The 11,720-nt window shown below is 35.5% G+C and overlaps 1 protein-coding gene across 1 annotated transcript; it reads right to left on the bottom strand.

Moving 5' to 3' along the window:
* Positions 1-1,196: 1,196 nt before the first annotated feature.
* LOC107626941 (uncharacterized) lies at positions 1,197-2,851 on the bottom strand. Its single transcript, XM_016329825.3, has 2 exons — positions 2,143-2,851; positions 1,197-1,477 (listed from the first exon to the last, which is right to left on the bottom strand). Exons 1-2 carry the CDS (start codon positions 2,849-2,851, stop codon positions 1,197-1,199), a joined length of 990 nt encoding a protein of 329 aa, XP_016185311.2.
* Between the last annotated feature and the right edge of the window lie 8,869 nt (positions 2,852-11,720).

Here is an 11,720-nt window from a genome sequence, read left to right as displayed (position 1 = left end):
AACTGGATGTCTGGATCCATCCATCACCTCATTAGTCTTAGGTTATTTTCTTTTTTACCATGAGTAACTAAACCTTCTTTTGTCAAATGTTAAGAGCTCTGTTTAATTTTATAGATTAATAATGTAAGTATTTTTTTATTTTGATTCATGTTTTTCTACTTTTTTAAGATTGAGTCTCGTTCTTCATCTTTAATGGTTAAAAGTATTGAAAAATATTCTAATTTTGTCTTGAATTCTGTTATTACTTTGAAAAATTTAATATCGAAATTAGTTTAAAATTCTTTCTCATGATTTTCAAGGAATAATATTTTAAAAGTTGTGTAGCTTTAAATCGAAACCGTGCTTAACCTCTCCTCTTAATTAGTTGACCAAAAAATTGACAATTAATTAAGTTAAAGAAAAATTAAATTGTCAAGGAATGGGAATTTGATTATAAATGATTTACTGTAAAATTATTTTTGCAGAAGTCAAAGTAAAAAAAACATAAACATTACTTTTTTCTAAAAGTTAAACATCTTCGAAGCCTTTAATATCTTACTTATTAGTTACTTTTCTAAATCCATAAGCTTTCTCTCGTTCAACTTCAACACACTTGTTCATTATTCTTTGTTTTTACTTCAAGATTCACAATTCTCTTGCCAATGTTTGATTGATCTAATTAGAGATTCAATTAGACATTACTTGATTTAATCCAGTAATTCACGTGAGAATGATATTCACTCGCTGTGGTATTACTTAGAGTAATTTGGTGCACTTACTAATATACGAGTATATCAATTTTGGCTCATCAATTACTACGAGAGCCTAATGAAGTTTTTGAAAGTTAGTGGGATAGTTGTCTATGTTAACACATTAACACTCTCTGGGGAGGCTCTGTTGCAATGCATGAAAACAAGGTTCCAGAATTTTATAGACCCGGCGGGCAGTAGATGAGTCGTTGCCGATTCTTGAGTCCAAATTTCACTTGCTCCGTTAGGGGACGGCATCACCATATGCAAGTGTATCATCTGATAAAGTCTAGTGATGCCAAAGTTTAAATGTGTGGTTTAATTCAATTTAAGGTAATAAGAATAAAATAAAAACAAAGAACTGTTATGAGTAAAACCCTAAACCTTAAACTCTAAAGCATAGTCCTATCATGTTAAAGTAATTAAATTATCTATTACTGTTACACATCAATTGATTATAATTTTAAACTAGAATGTTTCTACAAGTTCATTCACAATTTCATGCAGCAGAGAGTTAAAAATGTGATGCTCATATACCAAACAAATCTCCTCAAACCTTTCAATCTCACATATACCCTTTTGTGTGAAATGTAAGTCTTTCATATCATTTTCAATTAAGTTGCAAATCTTCATCTCTAATTCTGAGGAGTAGCCTTTGTTCTTCATTGCTCTATCTTCAATTTCATCAGCCAGCAACTTTTTCTCTGAAGATTCCCACATTGTTGGTGACATTAAGGAGTTTGAATAATCTACAAAATTATTATTTGTTTGAGTAACATGGAGTAATGTAAACGGCAATAAAATTTGAAGTATTGTTTTGGAAGGGAGGGTTTTGCAAAACCATATGAAATTCTAATGAATAAATCACTTCTAAACGATTTAGAAAATATTATGTTTAAATCCTTAAATAGAGTACTTATAGACAGCTATTTTATTCAAAAGAAATGCTATTTGGATTTAGGGCAATTTCAACTTATTTTATCAAGGAAGTAAAGGGTTTTTTTTTTATTTCGCTTTTTTAATTTTTAAAATATCCATAATTAATTTTTATCATAAACAAGTTGACGAACTATAATTTTTTAGATCAGAATAGCATTTTTTTTATTGAATTAATGGTAAAATAAATATTTAAAATAAGAATATTACTAAAATTTAAGAATGATAAAATGCGTTATGACACGAAATATGATAATATAGGTGTTCAAATTTTTTTATATATATAAATAAATAAAACTTGAATTCGCCACAAATCTAGACAAAAATAAAAAATTATTACTTACATCTAAATCTAAATCAAAATTACCTAAACAACATATAATAAACCCTGAATCCATACTAACACAAATCAATTACAAAAGCAGAGGAAATGTCAATCAAATCAGAACTACAAAAACAGATTTAATTTTAAACATACCTAGAAAATCAGGTCCATAGAGGTATTTATAGTCATTGATGTCTAGGATTGAAACTGGGCTATATTCACTCTCTATCTTCTTTTGTGACCATTGCTTTCTCATATTTTTCATTTGCTTTAATTCAAAGAGTTCTTCAATCTGCTTATTTTTCAATTTAGTGCTTGACCATGACCCACAATCACTCTTTCTGTAAATGCAATTAGCATCTTTGTAACTTCTTCTAACCTTTGAAGAACAACCATTTTTTACAATTCTAGGCTCATTTTTCAGCTTGCAAAATTTCCTGCTCTTCTTTTCATCATTACTATCTCCTCTTCCACTATCCCGACACAGCACAAGAACTTCACGGCGGTTCTTGTGCCGAAATAATTCAGAAACCTCCCTGAATGAAGCCGAGATTTTCGCTCGGCGATGGTTGGATTGGCTTGCATTATCAAACTCCAACATGTAATCCACAATTTCAGAATCTGGGATGGTTTTTTTAAATTCCAAGTTGGAATTACTTGGCATTGAATCTAACCCCATCAACCTTGCTATCACTCCTGGTGTAGAAGCTGCATTAGCCATTGCACTCTTATTTTTTGGATGCACTTTTTGTGTTTCATATGATTCTATGATTTGATCAGAAAAGTTTCCATTTCCATCACAAAGAAGGGTGTGTAACAAACCAGAGAAACAACAATGTTTTGCATTTGATGGTTGAGACATAATAATCAAATCTTATTGAAAGTGTAGTGGCAATGTGGAGTGTGGAGAAGACTCAATTGTCACTGAAAACGGTTGGGAAAAAAAAGTATAAATAGGAACATAGGTATGAAAAGGGTGGTTGAGTTCACATTAAATTTAAGCTTGAACTTGGTGTATGATACATAATCTATTTTAGAACTTAGAAGTGATTATTTTATTTTATTACTCTAAATTAATTGTATTACCAAAAATGATAACGTTACTAGATATGACATACAGTCATATATCGTGGAAGAATAAAATAGACATTGCAATGATTTATTCCTACGTATATGTATTTTACAGAGCAAGAAGAACAAGAATTGAACTTCATGTATTAAATTAAAATGTGCTACTAATTCTATGTACCAATACATGTATATATATGAATGATGATTAATTTCTGCTTTGGCATCTTGAGACAGTTGCCGAAGTTGCTGACTTTTCTAAACACAAAGATGAAAGCATATGTTGTGTTCCTGAAAGAATATAAATGGTTCTATTCATCTCAAGAACTGCACCGACTATGTTGACTCATGATGGAAATTTCTAAGCCTAACCTTGCATTATTATTATTTATTAATTAAGATGATGGGTCCTAGAAATTGGAAACTGGATAGTTGATTCATAAATCATGTATTGACTAAGAACTAATTACTTTATCAAAACATTATTCATAAATCTGCAGCAATTTTATACTTTTTTTTGGAAAGAAAAATTACAATAGTTATTAGGAAAATTAAGAATTTAGTAATTCTAAGTTTAAAGTTTAAACAAAAATGAAATAGAGAAAGATTAAAGAAATGTTTGACCATTATCCTGATTCGGTTATACACGGTTCATTCATTCCCAAATTACTTGGAATGATTTTTTTTAACTAAATTGAGTTCGGCTTATGAGGATTTTAAACAATGTTTTTAGCTAATTGTCAAGTAGATTATTATTATATAACTATCAAAGACAGCTTTTATATAACAATCTCCACCTTTTGTAAATTTATTGTTAATTTTTAAATTATTTATTATATACTATTATTTCTGCCACGGTGACATTGTTTTTTACCACGCAAACATCATTAAAAAAAAACACAGGAAAAAAGGACGACAACGTAGCAAAACAGTGAGATGAAGATAAATAGTTTGAAAAAAAATGTCAATTTGATAATAAGTTTATAAAAAGATGACAAATTTGTATAATTAAACCATTGCCAACTTAAATCGTTCTATAATAAAAATCTTAACAATTCTAAGTTTGTTTTAAAAAAAAAAAAAATTCCACAATCTAAAGTAAAAAAAGAAAATTCAACGAAAGAGACTATTATAAATTTCAAGGACGACAATATGACATTACAGTTTTCCTTTTCTCTTGATCATTTCAAAATCCTTGACATTTTTGTAGAAGAGACCCACTCAAATACTAAAAAGATGGTCTATTAACAACTATATATTCTTGTTTAGTAACAAGTCTTTGATCCAACAAGTGATATAAGAATAAAGTAAAAATGAGACACACAAATTGTTGGTTTTACTTTCAATTTTCAACGACATGTTTTGAATATTATAATAGAATTCGAATAAGTATTTTAAAGGAGAAAAGTGATTGAAAATGCCTCCACCGGAAAATTGGTGATGATCATTGGTCAACCTATGTACCTTAACAAGTTAACATACCATGCGACATGTACGGTTAGGTGAAAGAGGTTTGCGCACACAAAAAAGGAAAAAAAGAAAACAAAAACAAAAACATAAAGAAAAAAGTCAAAAACAGAGTATAATTCATAAATGGGCTTTGAGAGAGTGCTGTTGTTTTTGGACCTCGTGGTTTCTCAATTCTAGTTGGATGGTCTTGTGTTGGAGCTTTGCTATATACTTTTTGGGGCGCACATTTGGTGAGCCTAAACCTCTTTGGCTAACCAGTAAGCATAACAAATCATTTGGCTGATCACTTGTTCTTGATACTCTAATCCAAAAACAAAGTTAGATCCAATAAGAATAAAAAGCCCATCCAATAATGATGACTTCTTCTCCTTGTCCAACTTTTGAAGAGGCCGAACATGACAAGAAGGTTCAACCTTATTTATCTGAATGAGTAACTACCTTCTTAAATCTCTCCTGATATCTCTATTTTATTTAAAAGATAGATCCAACAAACTTTCAAGATAAATGGAACGATTGTCCACCAACAAAGGTGAAACTACTCCAAAAAGGTGGTTATCTATTTTACTATAAATATATTAACACCCCTTAGGTATATTCAAGTCTCAATCTACTAAAAAATTTGCTTAAAACCCTTACTGACTTAAACATCAAAGTCTCTTGCAGGTACCACTCCCCACCTCCTCACAAGGAACTCAGATGGCGGCACCTCGGCACTAGAACAAGTCTGATGCTGCCTCATAAGGAGTCTGGACCGCACGTTCAGGCCTAAATCACCGTTTCAGATAACTTTCAGAACATTGGCGCCGTTTTCAGGGATCTGGAAGGTTACATCCGCATATGGTGGACAATCAATACGAAGAGGCCACACGGCGTTTGCGTTAGAACCAAAAAACCACCACGATGACTTAACAATAGCATTACCTCCACCTCGAGAAAGAACAAATGCCCCATGGGAAAGGAACGTCAAGAAACCCTCAACCACGACGGATCCATTCAGAGGTCCACCCACCCTAAGATGAAAAACCTCCCCATCCAACGGAAATACTGGAATTAGTTTATGGTCACTGTGGGCGACTAGAACAACTCGAACTGGAAGCTAAGCGACAACGAGAAATATAATGGGAATTATGAAGGGATGTACGACGACGAAAGGAGCTAGAGGAAAAGCTCTTGAGGTTGGAAGCCGACCTCCGAAGATGGAACAATCGTGTAGATCAGGAAGAAAGCCCTTTGGGAGGAGAAGATCCGTTTGTTGAAGAGATCATGCGTGCTAGGGTTCCCAAAATTTAAAACCCCCGATATGGATCTCTGTGATGGAACGACCGATTCGAGGCACCACCTCACCAATTTCAATAGTTGGATGTACCTAGCTGATGCCTCTGATGCCTCTGATGCAACTCGTTGCAAAGCATTCTTGACAACTTTGACCAAAGCCGTAATGAAGTGGTTTGATAACTTACCTCCCAGGTCGGTAACTTGCTTTGATGACCTGGCAAGGAAGTTCATTACCAGATTTTCAATTCTGAAAGATAAAGTAAACATGCTCCAAGCTTACTAAGGATATAGATCAAACAAGAAGTCGGCGAAACACTCTGAGACTATATGAAAAGATTCAATAAAGCCTGCTTGGAAATACAAAACTTGCCTACTGATATAGTGATAATGGGATTCGTTAATGGCCTTAAAGAAGGGTCGTTCTCTCGATCCATATCTAAGTGACACGCGAAGAGCGAGCAGAGAAGTATATCAACATGGAGAAAAATTTTCGACTAAGAGAGCCTCTCCTGAGGCCCAGCCTGCCCTACTCACCTCGGGAAAAAGAGAAAGAAGCTAAGAAAAAGGAGGAATATAAGCCAGAAAAATCTCGAAGGTCTCATAATTACAATCCACTTCGAGTCTCTCTTATAGATGTCTACATGGAGATATGTTATACTGAGAAGCTTTCACCTCTTCGCCCCATCAAACAAAAAAAAGGTAGGAAGTCTGACAGAATACTACGAGTACTACAAGCTTTACGTGCATTCTACCAATGATTGCTATGATTTAAAGAATGTCATCGAAAAGCTGGCCAGAGAAGGTCGGCTAGATAGGTATTTGGATGAGAGGTTGGACGATCAAAGGAAAAGGAAGAGAGATGAAGACGGAGGTCAGCAAGAACGTCCCCCACAAACTTTTGAACGGCACATACACATGATTAACGGAGGGTTTGTGGGAGGATGAATCTTAAAATTCTCACGAAAAAGGAATCTTAAAGAGGTATACCAAGTCGGGAAAGATAACTGAATTCCCAACTTACCAACCATCTCACTCACCAAAGAAGATGCTCAAGGAGTAACACCTGGCCACGATGACCTTGTGGTAATAACAATAGTCCTCGCCAATACAAAAATTTTCACAAAACTCTAATGGATCAAGGGAGTTCGGTGGATATACTATTTAAGCCCACCTTCGACAAACTTGGGCTAGAAGAAAAAGATCTGAAGGTGTACCCAGATATTCTCTTCGGGCTGGGGGGACACGCCAATCTAATCTTTCGGATTTATCTCCCTGTACACCACCTTTGGGAAGGGCACGAGGTTAAGAATGTTAAGCGTCAATTATATTGTGGTCGATGGCATGTTGGCTTACAATGCCCTGATAGATCAGACCACTTTAAATCAACTAGTAGCAGTCGTCTCTACACCTCACTTGTGTATGAAGTTTTCTACTGTAGAAGGAATTACCACCATAAAGGGAGATCAAAATTTGGCACAAAAGTGTTACAACGAAAGCCTCAATCTAAAAGGCAACCCCAGTGGAAAAGAAGTCAACACTATTAAACTCGATGGTATTCGAACTCGGGAAGAACTACGCCTCCAATCTGGAAGAAAGGTAGAAGTGCAAATCAGAGATCATACTGAAAAAACAACGAGTATAGGGGCCAACCTATAAGAAGGTCTGAAAGTACAGCTCGTTGACCTACTATGAAGAAATTTTGACCTCTTCGCCTGAAAATCCTCCGACATGCGTGGCATCGATCCCGACTTGATGTCTCATAAGTTCCCTGTTTACTCGGGTAACAGACCTATTCAGCAAAAACGTCAAAAACTTGGGTCCGAAAAGACACAGGTTGTGGAAGAATAAAAGCAAGTGTTATTGGAAGCTTGATTCATAAGAGAGGTAAAGTATCCATTGTGGCTGGCTAACGTGGTTCTGGTAAAGAAGCATAATGGAAAGTGGAGGATGTGTGTCGACTACACTGACCTCAACAAGGCTTGCCCTAAGGATTCATATCCTCTCCCGAGCATCGATGCTCTGGTTGACTCGGCCTCAGGTTATTGGTATTTGTCTTTCATGGATGCATACTCGGGATATAACCAAATTCCAATGTATAAGCCAGACCAAGAAAAGATCTCCTTTATCACTCCAAAGACTAACTATTATTATGTAGTAATGCCTTTTGGATTAAAGAATGCCGGAGCTACATATCAGCGACTAATGAATAAGGTATTTTCCCCCAACTTAGGAAAACTGATGGAAGTATATGTAGACGACATGCTTGTCAAAACTAAGGACGACTTAGCCCTCTTGTCTGACCTCTCTGAGGTATTCTCCACGATAACAAAGCATGAGATGAGATTAAACCCCTCAAAATGCACCTTCGCATTAGAGGCTTTTATGCTCACTCAAAGAGGCATAAAGGCTAACCTGGACAAGTGCGCAGCCATACTAGAGATGAAGAGCCCGACTTGTCTAAAAGAAGTCCAACAACTAAATGAAAGATTGGCAGTACTATCCAGGTTCTTGGCAGTATCAGCGTTGAAATCTCTGGTATTATACTGAATACTCAAAAAGGGGAGTCAATTTGAATGGACCCAAGAATGTGAACAAGCCTTTCAAGGTTTTGAAGCATTTCTAGGCCAACCCCTTATACTCACCCGACCTATTGCGGGGGAAGAGGTAGTTCTCTATTTGGCAGTGGCAAGCCGAGCTATAGCTTCTATCCTGATCTGAGAAGATGAGAACGGGTAATAACCTATTTACTTTGTTAGCAAAGCCTTACAAGGAGCAGAGTTGAGTATGAACGGGTCTCATCGCTGTTGGGTCGAGTTGTGAAGAAATAGTCCAATCCATAATATAGGCGCTACTAGATTTGAGTTTAGGTTGGGTTGTCCGAGATCCAGGTATGAACATCTTTTAATAAGCATAAATAATAATAATTATAGTTGGTAAAATAGTTTTTAAATTCTAAAAAAAAGATCATAATAGACGAATACAAGAATAAATATGATATTTATTCGTACATTATAATAAATATAAATATAAGACAAAGAATTTTAATATTTATTAACGTATAAAATTATATTAAATTTTTAAATTTTAATAAGTACAAACTAATTTTAAAAAAAAAATTTTGAGTACTTTCAAAAGTAAATACATGTTCTTTTTTATTCGGTTCTTGCTATGTTATTTGTTAATTTGTTAAGTAGTTAACTACTTAATTGTTGTCTTGTTAGGTGTTATTAAAATAAGACCCACCAAATAATATATTAAAATAAAAAAAAATGTTGGAGAGCCATCAAGAGTGATATCATTTTTAGTTGTCACTTAGTCATAAATTCAATTCTTTTAATCTAGTTTCTTTAGTTTAGTAATTCAACAATATATTTTATCTCATATTTTTAAATATTAATAACTAACTGATTACTAAAAATAATAAATTCTGATAATTTTCTAGTATTTTTTAAAAATAAAATAAGAAACAATAAAATGATTATATATTTTTCATTGACAAAGTATATGGAATAACGCTTTTTTTGAACAACTAAATAATACGTTAAAAAAAAGTTAACTTTAATTTTAAAAATTAAATTTTGAATTAATTATGTTTAATCATACTTTTGAATCTTTTTTTTTATTTTTGCCGCAACTGCTCTCGCAATTCTGTGTCACTGCTACTGCTACTGTATCGCAACCCTGGTGCCCCTCACAACTGCTGTCTCATTATTTGTTTCTTATCAACTAAGTCGGATATGTTCATTTTACTATGTATGTGGATGGTTCTTTTCATTTTAAAGTGGATGTCTATTTGGGTATACTATCGGTATTTTACTTAATTTGTTTGATTATTCATGCACATGCTCCGCAATATGTTCATTTTACTATGTATGCAGATGGCCTTTTCACTAAGATGTGGATGTTTATTTGGGTCATACCATTTGGATGAACAAAGCAAAGTGGCACGCGATGGAAGTGGCGAAGCCACGACGTAGTAGTGTGGAAGCAATGGTAGAGGTGTAGCGTTGGAGCAGTGGCAGAACAAGGCCTTTGGCTCAGCGATGGTGTGACGTCATAGAGGGGAGAAGAAGGCACGTAGAGGCAGCGTTGCTTGCAGGGAGAACATGGGTGGCGCGACGCATGGGAGAAAAAGGTGCAACGGCGGCGTTGGTTATAGGGAACACAGGGGCAGCACGATGCATGGGAGAAGAAGGTGCAGCGGTAGTGCGGCGTGTTGCTTCTTTAGACAATGGTGGCGGCAGTGATGTGCCTTGGTAACGGCGTGACAGGGAAGGGGGAATGAAGCAACTGCGGTAAAAAGAGAGAAAGATGGAAGGTAACAGGCTAGGGTTGTGGTGGATAAATGGAATTGAATGTTTTTTGTTTTAGTGGATCTGGAGAGCAGTACATTGTTCACGTTGTTCGCACCTCATCACTACAGAAAACATGGAGAATAGTGGCGGAAAATTGCCTGCAGTTTTCTCATCTGCTGTAATTTGCCAAGATAGCTGCGATTGGCATCCGATCCCTTCAATATGATGCAAAATCAATTTGGATTAGTGTCGATTCCATGAAACCCCACTGTTAACCCTAACCCAATTTCATCCAAAATCAATTCAGATTACCCAAAATATATAGTAGGGAACACGTGAAAGGAGAGTGGAACCCTGTTCTCTGCTCCACCGCACACCGCTGTGTCACCGTAGAGTCCTGTGGCTGCCGACCCAACCTCCTCTCACTGTCGTCGACCGTTTTCCTCTACTCTATATGTAGAACAAGCCCGTACTATGCAAGCCCCTCCTCTCACCGTGATGCTGGCGCTAAAGCGCAACCTGAAGGTGAACAAGCCTGTGCTACGCAAGAATCTGAAGCGCTCCATGTTGGATGTAGAAGGATCAGATCCAGGCATTTAGCATGTCGTTCAATGTGGTTTTGGAGATGGATGTGGTTTACATCGAGGAGTTGGTGCAACACTTGATTTCTACCATGGAAACCCTGGTGTCCGAAGATGGCGTCGTGTTTCTCGGGTACCAGGTGAGGTCTCCGGAGACGCACAAAAAGTTCTGGGAGATGTGTTATGAGGTTTTCGATATCGAGAAAGTCCCTCGTAACCACCTGCATCCTGAATATGCGTACAAAGAGACTGATGTTTTTCTCTTGCGGAAGAAGAAGAAGAAGAAGAAGAAGAAGAAGAAGTGATTTTGGTAAGCTTTCTAACTTTTTAGAAATTCTTGAACTTGTTCACTCCTATATCCTCCAAATCAAATTTACTAGTTGAGTTTTACAATTCAAGTTTTGTATACATTAGAAACTCATTGTAGATAGATTATTTTTAACAGGGTAATTAACAAAGTTTTACAATTCTCTTATAGCTCTTGGTGATAAGAAAATCTTAGTCCTTGAGGATGTTCTACAACTAGATTCCAGAGATAGTGTTGTTGAAGCTTTTCTAGCTCTCAAGGAAAAAGTTGAAGCAGATTATGGTGGAACTAACCACATAACTACTCTTAAGCTTGCAAAATTGTTAGTAGTTTCAGCATGGAAAGAGATTCTGTTCACTGCATTTCTTGCATTGTTGAACACTTTTGCTTCTTATGTTGGTCCTTATCTTATTGATGCTTTTATTCAATTTCTTGATGGAAAACAACTCTATGAAAATCAGGACTATGTTTTGGTTTCTGCATTTTTCGTAGCAAAGATTGTTGAATGTCTTTCACAAAGGCATTGGTTCTTTAAGTTGCAGCAAATCGGAATCCAAATCAAAGCGCTGCTTGTGACAATGATCTATAACAAACCATTAACCCTTTCTTGTCAATAAAAAAAGGGACATACTTCAGGGGAGACAATCAACTTGATGACGGTTGATGCTAAAAGAATCGGTGTTTTCAGTTGGTACATGCATGATTTATGGCTAGTAATATTGCAAGTTTCATGAG

This window comes from Arachis ipaensis, chromosome B2 (genome assembly GCF_059453495.1).
Source record: "Arachis ipaensis isolate K30076 ecotype BB chromosome B2, ASM5945349v1, whole genome shotgun sequence".
In the NCBI taxonomy this organism is placed as follows: domain Eukaryota; kingdom Viridiplantae; phylum Streptophyta; class Magnoliopsida; order Fabales; family Fabaceae; genus Arachis; species Arachis ipaensis.
The sequence above is the reverse complement of the archived record's forward strand: the minus strand, read 5'-3'. Positions and strand labels throughout refer to the sequence as shown.